The following is a 20,711-nucleotide window of genomic DNA, read 5'->3' as shown; positions in this document are numbered from 1 at the left end:
CTCTCTGGAATGTGCTATTATTTGTTTGAGTGGCTTTCATTATTAAAATTTAATACAAACAGAGTTCTGTTTTCCTGAACAATGCTAAGAAATAAATGCAATAAAATAAAATAAGTTCACATGAGCAAAAGAGGAAGTGGTCCATGTCACAAGTCAGGAATGATTCACATTTTAGTAGCCAGTATCCATTTTCTTACCATTCCGATGCAATTTCTGAGAATACTCCAAATGCTGAAGTCATTTCTTGAAAACATTGGTGCAGGTAATCTGGTCCTGAAATAAAACACAAACATGATCCATTTCACTATTTTTCACCACGTCAACTATTGTACTAAGATCGAAATAGATGCCGAGCTCTGTCAATGGAAGCCAAAGACTTCTTTCATTGGTAACTGAGACTTCTGCACTCTCTATATATGCACATGCTGAAGTAGTTCATTAAAAGCTGTCTGCAGGGAGCGGTCAACAGAGCTGAATAATTACCGCCTTACACCAGGCCTCCATCAATATTTAAAGGGATAAGACAAAGACACCTTTCCTTTCCGCGCCACTCTTTTGGAGCCTCCGCTAGTCTAAATTATTCAGCGCATCAAGTGGAAAGAACCGAGAGGCCAAAACAACAAATAGGAGCAGTGTTTGGGACGACATAGTAGTAGTGGTAGTAGTTGTAGTAGTAGTAGCAAAATGCCTGAGAGGAAATATGCGTGAAATAACATTCAAGAAAAGGGTGAGGACATTTTTAGTTTGGGAGACAAAAAAGGGGAAAGGAAAAAAAACGATGCATAAGAAAAGTGTTGAGTTTTTCGTCAAAGAGATGAACATCTCATTTGGGAACCCGGCGCGCACCGCTGACCTATACTCAACGATCCCGTTGGGTTGGGACGGATCCTCGTTGCCATGGCGATCTCTCTGCGACCCGCCACCAGGGTGAATGCTGTTACTGCCGCCGCCAAACATGACACCGCCTTCCTCGTCCTTGGTGGATCGACTCGCCATCGTCTCGGAGCTGCTCATTGAGAGCTCTGCATCGGATTCTGGAGGAACAGGTTTTCCTTTTAAAATTGACTTTGTTTGAAGAAAGTGGTTGCAATTGTTTTTTTTTCTCGCAACAAGAAGACATTTCGTATCGTAATACCAGAGAAACAGCATGATTAACACATTTGGTGGCAAAAAACTGTGAAGTCAGATGTTTTTCCACTAAAATGGTGGATTTTATACATTAAAAAATGAACTGGGATAAAGTCAAGTATGAGGCTAGTTAGGTTATAAACCTATAAAAAGTCAATGTTTTGTTTTGAGGAAAATTTGTCATTTATTTTCAGTAATATTAATAGGATTTTTTGATGATTACCAAATTGGCTCTTTTAAGAAATTTTGGGGAATATTACGAGAATATAATCAGATTATGTTGACAAAAGATGTCAAGTTTGATGTTAAAAAGGTCAAACATTTTGTCGAGAAAATCAACTATACATAATATTGAAAAAATAAAGTACAATCGTGAGTGTTATATTTTTAGAGGAAATATTGTTACAAGAATATAAAGTCTAATTTTCTAAATGAAAACCTGTGAAAAATATCAGATTTGTTTTCATCATGTTGGTAAAATTATTTAACAATAGAGGAAAGTGGGATTTTTCCAAAATACATTCACATTTTTAATTAAATATATTCCAAAAACAGTTTAAATACTTTAATATGTAAGGGAAAAAATCCCCAAATATTCAAAGAATAAATCTTGAAAAAATCTTTAAGTCGTCCGACTTAAAGATTTTTTCAAGATTTAACTCCGACAAACGTCAAAATCCTTTCAAGACCTTTTTAAATTAAAAATAAACACATTAAAAACTGTCTTAGAATCAAACCATTGAGCAAAAACATTTTTCCCCAAAATTCCACACCTCATATATGCTTTCCTAGGACAAAATAACATTTTCTCACCATTCAAAAGTCAAAATCTCTACATGCCACTGACCGAGGGTGCTGGAACTCATCGTCGTGGAGGCCGTCGGACCCCTGGATGACCACCTGCTCCAGCTGGTGGTGCTCGGCTGCCAGCGCTCGCAGTCGTCGCAGAGGATCTTATTATTCCCCACCTCTAGCTCCAATTTCAATCTACGCACCTGCACACACAAAACACACACAATGGAACTGTATACTGTCTAAACATTGACCAGACAAGCATCGAATTGGAGACAAAATGTAAACATCTTTTCCAATCCAGCAACGGTCAAAAGTAACAAAGTCGAAAAACTTAACTACCTTATTTCACCCTTTGGCTTTCCTCTGTGAAAGCTTTTTTTTTTCCACCTTTGCAAACAGAAAAAAAAGCACACCTGCCCGTCAGACGGCTGGCGTAATTACACCGAGACGGGGATGCGGCCCGAGGGTCGACACGTAATGGCGGCCGTGGCTTCCTCACGTGTGTTTGTCGAGGAGCGGAGATCAAATGACGAGTAATGGACTCACATGGATCTGCTGTGTAATAGTAGGCAGCCCAGCTGAAGCAATTTTCCCACCAAAATGCACCTCCAAATGGTAAGAGAACATCAGACAAGGTAAAACAAGGCCAAGGCTTAACTATTTCCCTACCGACTTCTTTCAATTGCTATTAAACCACACAACACACGCTTGCTTCTCCTCCTACGTATTTGTTTGGCCGCGAAAAACTCATTAACTTGAGATCCCACCAATCTCTATCGCTCCCCTTCTCTTTATCAGACACTTCCTCCCCCTTTAATCCATCTACCATGAACATAACCTTCATTGCTACGTGGATGGCGCCCAGTTCTTCATTTCCTCCACACCAACTTCCTTCCTTCCACATTCGGCTCAGCTTACAAGACATCAATTATTGGCTCTCCTCAAATGGTTTACTACTCAATAGCTCCAAATTTTTCAGAAGAAATCAAAAATCAATCAAATCAAAAGCCTTTATTGTCATCATACACAGCTGCGTATAACGAAATTGGTGGTGCTACTCCACAAAGTGCGTTTTTCCAGTACAAGAACATAAAGAGTCACATCCTGTTAAGGTAAATTGTAAAATATTGCACAATCTAAGATATTGCACATTGTTATTGCAATGTGCACCCCCACACTCCCAGCATGTACACTGATTACAATAACGTCTCCATTTCCACCAACAATGTATCCATCTCTCACTCAATTCAGTTTAACTTCCAATGCGGTGACCTCAGCAGAAGGTCCCCACCTTGTGGACTTCCTGTGTGTGGCTCCAGTTTTTTTTACTTAGGTCTACAATGTCTTCTGTGTCTTGTGTCTGTTTTGCCACTGCAACCAAGAAATTTCCAGAATACGGGATGAAATACAGCTCTAATCTAACCTAAGATATGACCTAGCGTCCACATGTGTGGACATCACATTTTTGGTTGTCAAAGACTACAATGTTACATTTTAAACTACAAGGGCCTGGCATCCACTTATGATATGGACGTCATTTTTCTCAGAAACTACATCATGTAAAAAGTAATTCTTTGTTTTTAGACCCAATCAGGTACCAATTAGCCTAAATGTCAAAGAGAAAATAAAAATGCATGCCTTACAAGTAAAACAGATTTTTAAAAATGCACCAAAGAATTACTGTACTATAATCCATACTTGTCAATTTATACGTTTTTCCCATATTTTATTCGTTTTTTTCATCACTTCAAATTCTGTATACCATATAACAACTTTTCTACATTTTTTTATAGTTCATTTGTAAAAGCGATCTCGTTTTATCTCGTTTTATACCCCTTTCGGCTCTAATCCGGATCGTCTCCTTCACTGGTAGCAGATGAAAACGTCATCGTCGACTGCTAATATTGTCATGCTTCAAGTATGATATTCGCATGCGCACACAGCGTGTCAGCAAGCAATGTACCCAGACAGTCTAGCTGTCAGCGTCTTACAGCGACATCTACAGTCTTGAATTTAGTGCATACAAAAGGCGCACCGACTGATTGGGCGCCCCGTCCATTTTGGGGAACATTTTTAGACTTTTTAGTGCGCCCTATGTGAGTAAATATATGCCACGTAGCATTTGTTATTATCACTTAATAAGGGTAATTGCAATTAATAATAAGGGGAGCAATTGGCCGAGGTTGACAGGTATGCTAATCCTTTTTTATGGCTGTAGACTAACCCAACTAAAAGCCATGCCCAAATTTTACAAAAAACTTTCATTCCCATATAAACCCCACTGGACTAGATAATCCGTAGGGATCCACATTGGATTATGGTATATTGACATCAAAACACAGAGCTCATAGTCCTGAAAAATCAATTTATTAGCTGCCGTGGTCAAATGGCAGGTTCCAAAGCAGCACTTTTTAGTCCGAAACTGACAGACGGTTTCCTTCTCGTTTAACCTCATCTTCAAGTACAATCTGGTCCCCCTGCAAGCCTGTTGTGGTGAGACTAGCCGTGCCTTTAATGCATGCGCACAACTTGCTCGGATAAAAAATAAGTGTGCACAGCTGAGCCGGAGAGGTCTGAGCCAAGGTGTCCAAACCACAAATCTGCGGTCTGGTCTGTTCTTCTACTGGAAGATTTGGCAGCTATTCAGCTTCTAATGAGCAGACAATTTTTTTTCTTCCTCTACACCAAACCCCGTGACGCATGAATGGTAGTGTAGAGACAGCAGATGGTGACCAATCTGCTCAAAATGAATGCTGTCAGATGTATAGTCGTGTCAGGGTGTAGTACTATTAGGTACGCCTGAACAATCCAAAGGTGCTCCAAATGAAAACTCAATGCAATAATTTTACCTTTCAAGGGAGAGATAGTCAGATCTTTTATCGACTTTTTATCGAGACGCATTCAGAATCTTTTGAATGTTGCTGTTAGAATGCGGTAACATGGCTGGAAACGCATAGAAACTCCAAAATTTCCAAAATCAAACAGCAGGGATAATGAGATTTTAAGTCAGGGTGAAACTCTAGCCTGAAAACCTATATTGAATTCATAATTTGTTTGAACCCTACTTGAAAGTCCAACAGTCACAATTTTTTTTACTATTACCACACTTTCAGCTCGTCCAGTGGCCACAGCGAATCAACATTCACACCGATTTTTTTGCATCATCCTTCTCTACGCCAGCCCTTTTCATGTCCTGTGTCGCAACACACTAATTAAATGATAGAATCTCGTCAAAGGATATTCCAAAATAAATTATCAAGACTCAAACTGATTCATAACTATTTAAATTGTGTCTAATCTACTTTTTGTACCTACTTATTTATGTGAGCACTTATTTGTGTTGACTTTTTATCTATGTTGACGATGACTTATTTATTATGTTGACTACTACTTATTTATTATGTGAGCACTTATGTGAGCACTTATTCGTGTTGACTTTTTATCGACATAGTTGAAAACAATCAAAGGCATGGATTGTAGCATAGGGCGTGCGACTCAATGGAAAACGATGATCGAGACTCGTTGACTTTATCGTGTGATGAGTCGGAATACAAAATTGAAAGTGGCTCAGAGGAGGAAGCAAGAAGAATACTTTTCTGCCTCTCCACTCAACCATAAAAGGAAGATTAGTGATTGAAAAACAAATAATTATCCTCTTGAAATAGATTTAAAAATTAGATTTTTTTTGCTGCTGCAGTTTTGGTGACCTCCAATGTGCCAATATTGTTAAAAAATATTGTCATGTCAGTCTCTCAATCCCCTCAGCTCACCGTTTGGTCACACGGAAATAGAGGCAGCTTATCTCAGTGAACTATCAACAACTAAAACGCAATGAAACAAAACGAATAGCTGCGAAAAAAGCCTGTCTTTGCCTCACTTCCTGATTCCAGGTTCCTGGCCAACAGTGAAATGGGATTAAAACTCAGTTTTTACCCTTTTTTGGGCGTTATTGTACAGAAAAAGCACTTTAAGTTGTGGCTCAGTGAAGTCCAATCTATAAAATTCAGTAAAGTACCCCCTGAGGTGACAGTGTTAAAACTCAATCCTATCTATAAAAGCTACATTTGAAACACTGACGCTTGCCTTTGTTCCAAACTTGAATTTGAAACACTAATTCTGTGCATAGTTCTGCTTTGAAACCCTATTCTCTTTCCTACAATCCTCATTTTGAAAGCCCAACACCATCTTAAAACTGTCTTTGTACTGTATACATGTACATCTATGTGTATGTATGTATATGTATATTTATTTATATATATATATATATATATATATATATATTACATACATATATATATAAATAAATATACATATACATACATATTTATATAAATATACATATATATATACACATACATATATACATATATATATAAATATATACGTATATAAATATAGATATACATACACATATATGAATATACATATCCATACATGTGTATGGATATGTATATTTATATATATGTATGTTACAGCAACACGCCTATTTATTTATTTAATTTATGTATTTATTTATCATGTATCTATTTATTTATGTGTTTATTTATTTATCCATTTATTCATTTGTTTATTTATTTTTTATCAATTAGTTAATTAATTAATTTAATTATTTATTAACTTATTTATTACCTAGTTATTTATGTCTAAAATGTCTTTTTCTGTGTCTGTATTCTCACCCTCTTGCTACTGTGACAATGAAATTTCCCGAATACCGATGAATAAAATTACCTAATCTAATCTAATCTAATCTAATTTCCACCTTCAATTGGAGGCTTTACTTAGTTTCAAAACCTGAATATATAGCTTAAACCCTGTCCTGAATCATTTGCCACTTTAACTTTGTCTTGTCTGTCATTTTAAAATTCATATATATTTTTGGGGCCAATATCCGTTTTTGACCGCTGTCAAATTTTCTTCCTTGAGTATGATCCAAAACAAATAAGCCCCTCCCACACGTGTTGACAAAGCCTTCGCTCAGTCAAGCGCCCCCTCAGCTGCTTTATTGGCAGGCTTATGCTATAAAAGTTCTTCATGAAAAACTTTGAAGATAAACAAAACAGCTTTTATTTATTTTTTATTTTCCTTCTCACCTTGTGAGCGATCATTTCTTTTAAAGTTGATGATTATTCATGAGCGCCTCCAGGTACAAATTTGACCTTGTCGGAAGTTTGAGTGCTACTCACCCTTATTGCTTTTTAAAGCTTCGTTTCTGAACCTCGTTGTTTGTTATGGACGTCAATCTTAAAAGTTTTCTCCAAACTCAATTAGGACAACTCGTGAGAAAAACAGAACCCAAATAAAGTGGGTCGGCGTTTGAGTGGCATTCTTGCCACAACCGTGGCACAGCGTCCATCTAATGAGTGCTAATTGCTTGTTTGTGACTATTTGCTTGCCGCCTGCAGGGCATCAGAGACGTGGCCCAGCACGAGGCCCATTTCTTCTATCTTTGTTATGATTGCCCTCGTGGCTGCCGTCCACCCTGGAGAAGTAATGTCCGCCCAAGGCGTAAAATATCCGGAATTATGTCCCTCACGAGTAAACATAGAAATAAGTGGAGCAAAAATGAATAAGCATACACTCCCAAAACTTACTTTTCAATTTTCAGGCATTGAATTGAATGCTTTTATTGTCATTATACGAGTATAATGAGATTTAAAGCGTCACTCTGAAGTGCACATACGACAACAACAAAGAAACCGAAGTATAAATAATCAATAAATGACAAATACAGAAGTAGTCAACACAACAACAAACAGAAATATAAATAATCAATAAATAACAAATACAGAAGTCGTCAGCACAACAAGAACAAACAAACAGAAATATAAATAATCAATAAATGACAAATACAGAAGTCGTCAACATAACAACAAACAGAAATATAAATAATCAATAAATGACAAATACAGAAGTAGTCAGCCCAACAACAACAAACAAACAGAAATATAAATAATCAATAAAATACAACTACAGAAGTAGTCAACACTAAAACAAACAGAAATATAAATAATCAATAAATAACAAATACAAAAGTAGTCAACACAGCACAAACAGAAATATAAATAATCAATAAATAAATACAGAAATACAATAATAAATACAGATACAAAACAACAGACAAACAGATAAATAATTAATAAATAATAATACAAAATAAATAATCAATAAATAATAATAATAAATAATCAATAAATAATAATAATAATAAATAATCAATAAATAATAATAATAAATAAATAATCAATATATAGTCAACATAATAAATAAGTCATAGTCAACATAGATAAGTAGTCAACACGAATAAGTGCTCACATAAATAAGTAGGTACAAAAAGTAGTTAGGCGGCCCGGCGCATGAGTGGTTAGTATGTCGGCCTAACAGCTCTGGGGTCCTGGGTTCAAATCCAGGTCGGTCCACCTGTGTGGAGTTTGCATGTTTCCCCCGGGCCAGCGTGGGTTTTCTCCGGGTACTCCGGTTTCCTCCCACATTACAAGAACATGCATGCTAGGCTAATTTAGCACACTCAAATTGCCCCTAGGTTTAAGTGTGAGTGTGAATGGCTGTCTGTCTCCTCGTGCCCTGCGATTGGCTGGCCACCGATTCAGTGTCCCCCACCTGGTGCCCGTAATTAGCTGGGATAGGTTCCAGCACCCCCCGCGACCCTAATGAGGATGAATGGTTCAGAAAATGAGATGAGAACGGAATAAATAAGTCACAGTCAACATAGATAAGTGGTCACATAAATAGTTAGCTATAAAAAGTGATTAAAGTGGTTTAGTCCGGTAAAAGATAAGTCTTGATTAGGTCATGTTTGTTGTCTTTGCCCCCCCCCCCATTTTGGACACAGTTGAGAATGGAACACTAGCTATTTATCAGTATTGTGCACTGAAAAGTACTTCCATTTTGGTTTCTTGAGGTACTCGGTTTGAATTTCAGTATAAAAAACAGACATGTGACCATATTTAGAGTCCAGTCTGCCTTTTGCCCAAAGTCAGCTGGTATCGGCTCGGCGTCCCATCCACCTCGATAAGGATGAGCGGTTCTGAGAATGAATTAATGAATATTGTCTTTAAAGGCCAACGTTGTCTGAACAGCCCAACTTGCAACGCTAATTTTGCACTTGTGGCCATTCAACTGTGCAACTATTGAAATCCTTTCAGCTGTCAGCCAGCTCTGACAAGGAAAAGAAAACTATTTAGACATCCAAAGGTGGTAATAACAGAGTATAAACAAGTCGGTCATTGACTTTTTCCCTCTGACAAATGTCAGAGAAAATGGCAAGGGGGGGATTTGTGGGTTGGCGGCCAAATGTGAAGTGATTTGTGCTATACGTGTTTGCTTTAGATGTGACAATGCACGCTTGCAGGATCTTAAGTCTATATAGAATAGAAAAAAAAGAAGTTGCGACTGGAAGGTCACGCCTGAATATTGATTACCGGCGACGAAGGTTCCATTGAAGAAAACGTGAAAGCATCAAAACATCAAAGTCTACTTTTCTTGTCACCTTGGGCTTCTTTTAGGACTAGATTTTTGGATTAATGGACGCTGTCGTCTGAGCACTTAGGCTGAAGATGTCGTTATCTTTGGGAACGATCTTCATGATGGACAATCAAGTAGAAGGGCAAATATAGCAGAAGGGAATATATATATATATATATATATATATATATATATATATATATATATATATATATATATATATATATATATATATATATATATATATTATATGGACATTGGCAGCCGTTGACAGCGAAGGGTGACCACTCTATTCTGATTGGGAGAGATGGCAGCAATCATTCGCCTTGGCGATGGCCGCCTAAGGTATGTTAATGTAAATGATAGGTTTATTATTAATATACTTTAATCAAACAGGGAGACATCTTTAAACATACACTGGCTACAACTTGCAAGGAAAATCACTCCCAACTCGCCTTCGTTCAAGAGGATTCTGAAAACCGGCATCCTCCTCTGTCCATTTAGTCTTATACACTCACGTCGGCTCAGTGAAACTGCTCATGGCCATTGTTGGCTTTTATTGATGCGTAGACCGTGTTGTTTTACCTTGTTTTGTCGCCGGTCTTTTGGTCGCCCGTTGTTTGGGTCCGGGCGACCAAAAGCCCGCGACCAAAAGTCCGGCGACCAAAAGACCGGCGACCAAACAACCCCACACGCTTTTCCTGCATGTAACTGTAAGTTAGGACCGCTAGCCGAGTGGTTAGCAGGTTGGACTCACAATCTTAGGGTTTGCGGTTTGATCCCAGGTCGGTCCTCCTCACTGTGTAGAGTTTGCATATTTGCCCTGGGCTTGTGTGGGTTTCGTCTTGGTACTCTGGTTTCCTCCCAAATCCCCAAAACATGCATGCTAGCCTGGTTGGACACTCAAAATTGCACGTAACTATGATTTGTGGTTGTCCGTCTCCTTGTGCTCGGCAATCAATTCAGTGTGTTCTCCGCCTGGTGTGTATAGTCAGCTGGGATAGGCTCCAGTACCCCCCACCACGCTTGTGAGGATAAGTGGTTTGGAAAATGAATGGATGAATAATTGTAAATTAAATACAGCTAATAATACATTTACCATTTTTTTCCAACTAACTCACACCTGAGTATAAGTCACAAATGAACCCTCAATTTTTTTAAATTGCACTGTTGGTGGGAATTTGTTATTTGTCATATTAAAATGGAGAACAGGCCAAATATATCCACGAATATGAAAAGTTCTTCAGATAACTACAGCTCAAAAAACAACCACAACGTATTACCAAAGTGTCGATCTCATTCCAAATAACCAGTTTTATTAGTCTAAACACATACTAAGTTACATCTGAGTATACGGGCAACTTATAGTTAGGGAAATACAGTCCCACAAAGTACGGACAAATAGGCTTAAGGACAGTTTTTCCCTACATCCATCAGGACTCTAAACTTGCGGTAACACAACACACAATCCCTTCTGTGTAATAACTTCGGGGTGAGGTAATATGAAAAGACGTTTGGGCGGTGATCTGCCTCCTACTGGCTGACTGAAGGCAAGTGAAAGACAGTGAGAAGTAAGTGATCCGCTCGGGGGGTGATCCGATGTATCCATAACGGCAGAATGCCAAATTACGAGTCCGAAATTATCACTTATTTGGGTCTTTTGCCGAGAAAACGCACCTTATGGAGAAGCACTACCAATTTTGTCATACGCAGTTTCTGGGTGTGATGACAATTAGGCTTTTGTTGTTGATGATGACGACAGGGCCTATGTCCAATTATTATTATTATTATTATACTTGTATTTCTGTATTGGCGCGAAAACATGTATAGTATGGTAGTAATCATAAAGGTGATCCTACTTTGCGGTTTTTCAATTGTTGCGGCCATGTCGCCATGTCTAGTCTACATGATCCGTGATATTCGAAGAATTACTGTACTCATTTTTCATCACCAAGGTGATTTGAACTTCTAGCAAAGTGACTTATTACTCTAGTTGTACTTTCGACAGACCGATTGTCCACTTTTCTGCTTCTAGTGGCTATTTTTCCTCATCAAAAGGCCAGGAAGGTCGCAGACAACAATTGTCTGGAGCACCAGTACAGACCACCGTGGTGGAGAGCCACCCAGTAGGAGTGAAAGTCCAAAAATCTGCAGCACTCCGGGGAGGACGGAAAAGGGAAAAAAATCAGCGCTATCCCTCCTGTTTTGACAGCGACAGGACATCTGTATGTACTACACACACACTTTGATGTTCTCACTTTGCTTCCCGCATGATCCCAGTAGAAAGGCATAAATGGAGGAATATAAAATAGAGCAAAGAGCTCCTGAATCTTTGATGAAAACGTTGAAGTATTCATGCAATAACAGCAGGTCGGTAAAAGACAAAGGACACAAAATGTGAGGCAATGTCTAACTCGTTAGGACGAATTGATTAAAGTATTGACTGAAATTTAGATGTACGCAGTTAGATAGCAGATATACTAGTTGGCATTTATTAAGTCATGTTTTGAATGGCTTATCGTCAAGAGTAGTTGTGATTTTAAATGAATTTCAATGGTTCTAATGATGTGATTGGTCATCCCGAAAAACTTTGATACATGTAGTATATTATATTGTTAAAATTAATTCAAATTCTAAAAAAAACACTATAATACTCCTGCATATGATAAATGCTAATAATAATGCTATTGACTAATGTTACTTTATACTTTGCAATCGACCATCTAATTAAAAATTCAATAAAAATAACTGCACTTTGTTAGTATTCATGTTTTACACTATTCAGTAAAATTACGGATGGTGAGAAAAATGAATCGTTATAATTTTCCAACCTAAGACGAAAAATATGAAATCATTTTTGGGAAGAATATCACTGTAATTTTATTTTTAGATGCCAGCTAATCACAAAGCTTTAATTATGTCTATCAATAATAAGGTCTATAATTTTACTCCTTCTTATAGTAAAAATATAATTAAAATTATATGATTTAATTGATTTAATTATTTTATTTAACATGGATACAAATATAAGCTAATAATAAAGCTTTCCTCACATCTATCAATAATAAGAATAATAGTTTTACTCCTACTCATTGTAAAAAAATGAAAATTATAATCCTAAATGTAATACAAGTACTAGAAATCTATCAACCTATCGAGCGTTGTTTGCTTTTGTCTTCCCTTCAAAATATTCCCAAAATGATGCACATAAATGTCCTCACAATAGGATAACGCACAACCACTTGCCAACGAGTAGTAGTATATACTCCTCTCGTATTAGCGAACAAGCTCCGCCATTCGCACTTACGAACGGGAAATAAAAACACGGAAAAAATGCAACGCTCCGCCCAGTGCTCGTAGAGACATTACACGAAGGAGTTGCGGGGAGAGAGACAGTGGCCATAATGTTCATATGAGCAGCATCTCGCGTCCGCTGTCTGTTCGTATATCAAAGTTTGTCTCGTATCTCAAGATAAATATTTGCCCGAAATTTTACTCGTATCTCAAATTGCTTGTATATCGGGCCACTCGTATGTCGAGGTACCACTGTACTTAGAAAAAGCTCAAATTTGTCCAGATTTGCAACCCCGTTGCTGTCAATATCTAAAAAAAATTGTAAACACCAAGTACACCATCTTATAAAGCACGTGTCAAAGTGGCGGCCTGGGGGCCAAATCTGGCCCGCCGCATCATTTTGTGTGGCCCGGGAAAGTAAACCATGAGTGCCGACTTTCTGAAGAGTATAGATGTATATTAAAATTCCTGATTTTTCCCCCTTTTAAATCAATAATTGTATTTTTTAATATTTTTTTCTGTGTTTTTAGTTCAAAAATAATTTTGTAAAATCTAAAAATATATATAAAAAAAGCTAAAATAAACATTGTTTTAGATCTATAAAAAACTGAGACAGTGGCCATGATGTTCTTATGAGCAGCCTCTCGCGTCCACTGTCTGCTCGTATATCAAAATTTGTCTCGTATCTCAAGATAAATATTTGCCCAAAATTTTACTCGTATCTGTAATTGCTCGTATGTCGGGGCACTCGTATGTCGAGGTATCACTGTACATGTATTTATTTACTCTTTTTTTTAATAATACAATTTTGCGTGACACAGTGCCACAGTTAACTTGCTAGCTTGTGTCTTTCCGTCGTCCGCCACGGCGTTCCTCGCAGGAAACGAGCAAAAGCCGCCGTCTTTCGGCGCACGCCGCCTGATCTCGTCACACTTGATTGAGTCGTCCCAATTGTCTCAGGGCTTACGGAATCATTACACTAATCAATGGACGCTTCGCAGGCCGCTAAATGCCGCCGCCGGCAAACAGCGGAGAAAACTATCAACGAGAAGGCCTGCCGCCGCTGCCGCGTGTACATTTTCATTACGTTCACGTTTGCATCGAACGCGTGGAAATGGAACAATCGATGCTTTATTGAACCACTTTGAGAGAGCGCTTCATCAAGTGTCCGTCCATGGCATTAATGGCTCTTTCCCGCTCGCAAATGTAGGCGGCGAAGCCCCACAATTAGTTGAAGTGAGTTCTCGTGAGGTGCCTTGAGATCGCCGTAATGTCACCACACATGAGACAAATATTAAGCGGAGGTTTGAAACTTGGGTTTCAATTCCAGGTTGTTTAAAAGTCGGAAAATTGGCGAAAACGCTTTGACTTGGTCTCAGATTTTTGGGTGGAAACGGGCGGCTTTACGGGAAATCGACTCAAGTAGATGAATAGAAAATGGTTTTGGGGAAAATGGGACATTCTGTGTGACAAAATATTGAGTTGACATAAATTAAGAAATGCTGTTGACAGCGATGGTTTGAATTCCAATCAGCTAAATATTGGCGTTGGACCTCGTTTTGCTGTTCAAATAAGCAGGAATTGGGAAACGGCCATTCTTGGCATGTCGGCATCTTGCCTGCCAAAATTCAAGTTTAGTTTTGTCTTCTCATTTCAAATAATGACAAGAGATGGATGATGATGTTCCAAATAATTTACAGCAATAATTAAAAATAGGATCAGATATCTCAAACTATTTCCTTGTTTGAAACTCAAATCCTAATTTGAAACCCTAAACTTCATTTACAGACATTAAGATTTCTCTAAATCCATTTTCTGAGCCCTCCAAATAGAGAATACTCATATTTCTAATTTTTCAATGTAATCACATTTTTCATAAAAAGAGGGCACCATTACATATTTCTTTATTTCTTCTTCAATTTTTTGTTGTTATTTTTTATTAAAAAGAAAAACCAGTAACTCTTTTATTTTTACTTTAAATAACAAAGGGTTAAATAAAATAACAAAAAAAAACCCAACAAAAAACACTTTTTATTTGTTTTAATTAATTTTCAAATCGCTTATACTGACAAGGGTCGCGGGGGTGCTGGAGCCTAACCCAGCTAACTACGGGCACCAGGCTTGGAACACCATCCAATCGCAGGCCCCTAGAAGACAGGCAACCCAAAGAAAACCCACTCAGGCCCAGGGACAACATCCAAACTTTAAAGAGGAACTGGGGATTGAACCCTCGATCTCACAACTGCAAGACGCACATGCTAACCACTTTAACACCGTGCCATTATAAACAATTCCCAAAATTCACAACTGGATGTAAATCTCATTTTCATCTTTGGAATACTGGCTGCCTTTCTTTAGACCGTTCTCTTTTTTTGACGGTTTCAGATCTGTTCTTGACACCACCGCGGCTCGGCGGCACAGTACGGCGGAGTTCTGCCGAGTAGTCTACGCAAGCCGTGTGGGGCGGCCTCTTGCTGCTTAGCTTCACAGGGTTAAATCAAAGTTGAATAAAAGAGAATGAGGAAACGCAGATGCTTCTTCCAACTCCCTGTGGTGTTTAATACTCTGTGAAGAACTGAAGGGGGATGGCTTGGCTTTTTATTGCCTTGTGCTCCCGATGGAAAGAAAGAATAAACATTTGACGTCTATCGTCTTATATTCGGGAAGAAACCCTCAACTTGTCTTGAAACCCTGTTGGAAAATTCTATCAGTTGTTTGAAACTCTAACGTGGGTTCGAAAGGCAATTTAAAAGCACAAGCATAGTTTGAAACCTGAATCCAGTGTTTAATCCATAATTCAAAACTAAACCTTGAAACGTGGATTTTTAGCTAAATCAGACCTGACAGCGGAATTTAAAACTGGAACTCTTATCTCAAAACAAATAATTTGCATCAAACCCCAAAATAGATCCTCTAAAAAAATGTTTAGTGTCATGTATAATGCTAACCAAGGTCTGAAATCTTGATTTGAAATGCAAAACATTGTTTGAAACCCTGCAAAAATAATTACTACATTATTTTCAAACTCGTCTGGCTTGAAATCAGTTTTGATCTGGATTGATGTGAACAGTCTTCTCCATTATTCGTAGTACAAAGAGTATATTTTTTAGTGCTAAATTTGGTGTGCCATTTGAAATGACTACATTATTTTCAAACTCGTCTAGTTTGAAATCAGTTTTGATCTGGATTGATGTGAACAATCTTCTCCATTATTTATAGTACAATTTTTTGTTTGTGCTAAATTTGGTGTGCTATTTGAGATGACTAGATTATTTTCAAACTCGTCTGGTTTGAAATCAGTTTTGATCTGGATTGATGTGAACAATCTTCTCCATTATTAATAGTACAATTTTTTGTGTGTGCTAAATTTGGTGTGCCATTTGAGATGACTACATTATTTTCAAACTCGTCTGGTTTGAAATCAGTTTTGATCTGGATTGATGTGAACAGTCTTCTCCATTATTCATAGTACAAACAGTGTATTTTCTAGTGCTAAATTTGGTGTGCTTTTTGAGATGACTATATTATTTTCAAACTCGTCTGGTTTGAAATCACTTTTGATCCGGATTGATGTGAACAGTCTTCTCCATTATTCATAGTAAAGTGTATTTTTTATTGCTAAATTTGGTGTGCCATTTTAGATGACTACATAACATATTTTCAAACTCGTCTGGTTTGAAATCACTTTTGATCTGGATCTGGATTGATGTGAACAGTCTTCTCCATTATTCATTGTACAGTGTATTTTTTAGTGCTAAATTTGGTGTGCCATTTTAGATGACTACATTATTTTCAAACTCGTCTGGTTTGAAATCACTTTTGATCTGGATTGATGTGAACAGTCTTCTCCATTATTCATAGTACAAACAGTGTATTTTCTAGTGCTAAATTTGGTCTGCCATTTGAGATTTTTATTTCTCTAAAAAATGTTTTAATTTCTCGATCGAAATCACATAATTTTTTTCAGGATCAAAGGTAGTTTTTATTGCCCTCAGGTATCAAAATTGGGGAAAATTTTAGATCAATTTATCACAAAAGTAAATTCATATGAATACGCTTGCTTTAAGAGAATCAAAATTTTAACAAAAAGAAAAACAAAAAATTCTTCTGCCGATGGCAACAAAGCGCATTTGTCCGCTTTCAATTTGCATGTGATTACGCCCTTGGAAATGGCACTTTGCGGCTATTAATTTGATTTTGAAGGATTTGTATCTAGATTGAATATTTAGAGCAATAATTAAAGATGTTGGAAAAATGGCCACAGGCAATTCAAACGTGTTTTTATCCAAATGTAACTATCTTGATTGCAACTCTTGAATAGATTAGATGACATTCTTGAGAAAATGGGTGACAATTAGTGACTCGTTTGTATAGTAGTTATTTAAACAAGTAGGCTGCCATTGACGGCGATAGACGTCCAAGCTAATTTAACCATGGAGGGTTGGCAAAAGTGTGTCAACACTTTCAGGTGTTAAACTACTACTAAAAGTGTGCGGGATAAAATAAAAGTGACAGTTTTAGCAGGATTTCTTACATTGGGATCAGAGCCGGGGTGATTCAGATTTGCTTTTCAAAATAAAACATGAATTCGTCATAGTCAGTGCTAAAGGTAAAAATGTCGGAATTAAAACATTTCGTACTCTAAGGAGAATATCATAGATGACACATTTTATTGTCGTTTGTTGTTTTTACTCCTCTGTAAACTCCGTAATGATATTTGCTTTTTTATTTTGAAGCAGCAAAGCGGAAACAAGAAGCAATATACGGTGATTAACAGCTGTTTCTTCCAGGAAGTCCAAGCAAGGGTCCTTGTTTTCACGTGCATCCAAAAGCAATCTGTATTAATTCACATTATAACAATTATTTCAAAAACTGAATCTGCGATGTTTTGATGGCTGAAACGATTAATACAGAAAATGAAGGAGACGATCTGCAATCACAAGTAAGTGGAAGGTTTCACTCACCTAGTGAAGTTTCTTCTATTTACCTGTTTTTGTTACGTTTTATAGCGTTGAAATGTTTTATGCCTGCTGCAGGGTAGGCAGAGGTTATGATGGTATGGAAATTGTGTCGGATCTGTTTTAAGTTTGGGTTTGCAAAAATCTTTGGCACTTTTGAATCACCCAAACTCAAAAAAACGATGAATCAATAAACAATATTGTGCAGCAAGCACAGAGTTGATTGCAATACAGTATTCCATCGAATTTCGCGGATAATGTATACCAGACATGGCCGTGATAATCGAAAAACCGCGAAGTAGGATCACCACCTTTTATTTAAAAAATAAAAAAGATCCTTGATATTAAAACATTAGAAAAAAAACTTACTATTCTGTAGGGAATATGAGTTTTGGGTTTGGTGTTTGCATTTTGTGGTTGCAAATTTGTTTAAAAAAAAAAAAAAAATATATATATATATATATATATATATATATATATATATATATATATAAAACAGTGTGATCCATACGATTCGAAGTTATATACCTTCTTTAAGTTGAACATAATGAAACACTTGATGTAGACCTAGAAAAACAGACTAACTCTGGAGTTTTAAAATATATATGTATAATCTGATGAAAATAATTGTTTACACACAAGAAACAAAATTGAATTCTGTGGAAAAAAATATTTCAAGAGAAACCTGGTTAGACCATAAGTGAGGTGTAGGAAAAAAAACAAAACTGATTGTTTATGGTCACAAGAGTTAGCCACACAGCAATGAAAGTCAAACAAACGTCATTCAAATGAAGCATCATTTATGACCCTTGATGTCTTTGTCTCCCAGAAGTAAATATTATGATGCAATTGAAATGTCTTGGTCATTTAATTCAGATGGAGGAGGTGGAGGCTCTGTCGTCCATCTACGGTGACGAATGGTGTGTCATCGACGAGGCGTCCAGAATATTTTGCATCAAAATATCAAACGACGCGCAGGATGCTAAACTGACGGCGTGTTTGCAGGTGCACATAAAAAAACAGCAAAACAAATAGGCCTTTTTTCTGCAATCTGGTTAATGACTCCCCTCCTCTTTTCCACTACAGATAATTCTCCCGCCTGATTATCCTAGCGCAGCCCCGCCAATCTACCAGATCAAGTCAGTCCATTTGCCTTTCAAATTGAATTCACCGCCGATCTGACTAATTTATTGGACAACAAGCCACTCGTTGGGCCCCCACTCGATAGCAACGTGTTTGTTCTGGGCTCCTTTTCTTAGCGCGGCGTGGCTGCGGGGCTCCGAGAGGGTTCGATTGGCCAACAGCCTGGAAGATCTCTACTTGTGAGTGCCTGGCTTCTCATCTCCGGCTTTCGTCGAGCTACAGAAAGCCCGCTGTGATTGTCTGGTGACCCTTGGCGCTGTGATAAGTCACCCCGCTGAATGATTCGCAGGGGGCACGCGGGGGAGAGCATCCTCTACATGTGGGTGGAAAAGATCAGGGAGTTCCTACTGGAGAAAGCTCAAGATTCAGAAGCAGGTGAGGCGGGCAAGCTTTTAGGTGGGAAAGGAAACTATTGTAAAGGGTATGTTTGAATAATTAAACTGTTAATTAACAGTGTAAAACAAGTTAAAACACCCTGGTTGGGGAAAAAAAGACATTTTAGGATGAGGGTAAAATTATACGCTTCGGAGGAAAATGCTGAAGTGAAGGTTTCTGAGGTGAGGGTTTATTTATTAGTTGGATAGTTGGTTTGGATATCCAAAATTTGTTAGTTTTGGGGGTATATATTGCTTTTTAAAAGTTTAAAAATATTTGAAATTAAATTAATAATAATGATAAATATAATAATGATGATAATGATGATAATAATGATAATGATGATAATAATGATAATGATGATAATAATAATGATGATAATAATAATAATGATGATAATAATGATGATGATAATAATGATGATAATGATAATAATGATGATAATGATAATAATGATAATGATGATAATGATAATTATGATAATGATAATTATGAAAATGATGATAATAATAATGATGATAATAATGATGATAATGATGATAATAATAATGATGATAATAACAATGATGATGAAAATGATAATGATGATAATAATAATGATGAGGATGAGGATGATAATGATAATGATGATAATGATGATAATGATGATAATGATGATAATGATGATAATGATGATAATGATGATAATGATGATAATGATGATAATGATGATAATGATGATAATGATGATAATGATGATAATGATGATAATGATGATGATAATGATGATAATGATTATAATGATGATAATAATGATAATGATGATAATGATAATGATGATACAGATAATGATAATAAAGATAATGATAATAATAATGATAATAATAATGATAATAATAATGATAATAATAATAATAACAATAATAATAGTTATAATGATAACGATAATATAATGATAACGATAATATAATAATAACGATAATATAATAATTATAATAATAATAATAATATTGGTGAAAAGTCAAGATCATAAAACATCCAGTAGTTAAGGCACGTTAGCATAAAAATAAATAGTCTTACCTTTATTTGAACAATTTATGCATTCTCCTGTGCATTTAGCAGCTGATATTTACAATTTGGCGAAAGCTTATCAAAAACGGTGCTATTTTTTTTGAACTGCTTTCATCAATGCTAACCAAAGAACCCTTAAACACAATTAAAAGGGTGCAAATGCAGATGTGAAAGTTTCTGAGGTAGGAGCATTTATTAGAAAATACTAACATTTGCTTTACTGAAATTTAGACCCACATTGTTCATCAACTTTTTGAAGTCACTACTGCGTCTTGGCGCGTGAACAGATATAATTCCAATATATTCACACCAAGTGCTATCAACGGGATACGTAATTTGCACACTCACAATCCAAAGCCTTCAAGCTGCCACGCAACACAATCTTCTTCATTCAAGCTTTGTTCTAATGACTCATTTTTTTTTGCATAACCGATCCCGCCAACCCGAATGTTTTGTAGCGGGTGCTTGAAAAACATTTATCGCTTTACT

At 36.8% G+C, this 20,711-nt stretch overlaps 1 protein-coding gene, 1 long non-coding RNA gene and 1 pseudogene across 3 annotated transcripts in view; 2 read left to right on the top strand and 1 right to left on the bottom strand.

Annotated features, from left to right (window-relative positions):
• LOC144079061 (oxysterol-binding protein-related protein 1-like) overlaps window positions 1-2,185 on the bottom strand; it is a 24,732-nt pseudogene extending 22,547 nt beyond the window's left edge. The window contains exons 1-4 of the transcript XR_013301399.1: window positions 2,180-2,185; window positions 1,965-2,123; window positions 854-1,034; window positions 198-273 (exon numbers count right to left, since the gene is read on the bottom strand). The product of XR_013301399.1 is annotated as an oxysterol-binding protein-related protein 1-like (transcript). The remainder of the gene's footprint in view (window positions 1-197; window positions 274-853; window positions 1,035-1,964; window positions 2,124-2,179) is intronic.
• Window positions 2,186-2,313: 128 nt separating this feature from the next.
• Window positions 2,314-15,215, top strand: LOC144079328 (uncharacterized). The gene is made up of 3 exons (XR_013301502.1): window positions 2,314-2,538; window positions 11,438-11,627; window positions 15,082-15,215. It is a non-coding gene; the product is annotated as an uncharacterized LOC144079328 (long non-coding RNA).
• A 2,245-nt stretch (window positions 15,216-17,460) lies between these two features.
• impact (impact RWD domain protein) overlaps window positions 17,461-20,711 on the top strand; it is a 29,877-nt gene continuing 26,626 nt past the window's right edge. Inside the window, exons 1-5 of the mRNA XM_077606900.1 lie at window positions 17,461-17,638; window positions 18,531-18,659; window positions 18,741-18,793; window positions 18,914-18,976; window positions 19,087-19,172. Coding sequence (XP_077463026.1) covers window positions 17,588-17,638; window positions 18,531-18,659; window positions 18,741-18,793; window positions 18,914-18,976; window positions 19,087-19,172 — 382 coding nt within the window. The 5' untranslated portion in view covers window positions 17,461-17,587. The remainder of the gene's footprint in view (window positions 17,639-18,530; window positions 18,660-18,740; window positions 18,794-18,913; window positions 18,977-19,086; window positions 19,173-20,711) is intronic.

Source organism: Stigmatopora argus, chromosome 8 (assembly GCF_051989625.1).
Source record: "Stigmatopora argus isolate UIUO_Sarg chromosome 8, RoL_Sarg_1.0, whole genome shotgun sequence".
Classification (NCBI taxonomy): Eukaryota; Metazoa; Chordata; class Actinopteri; order Syngnathiformes; family Syngnathidae; genus Stigmatopora; species Stigmatopora argus.
This window is presented reverse-complemented; position numbering and strand designations above follow the sequence as displayed.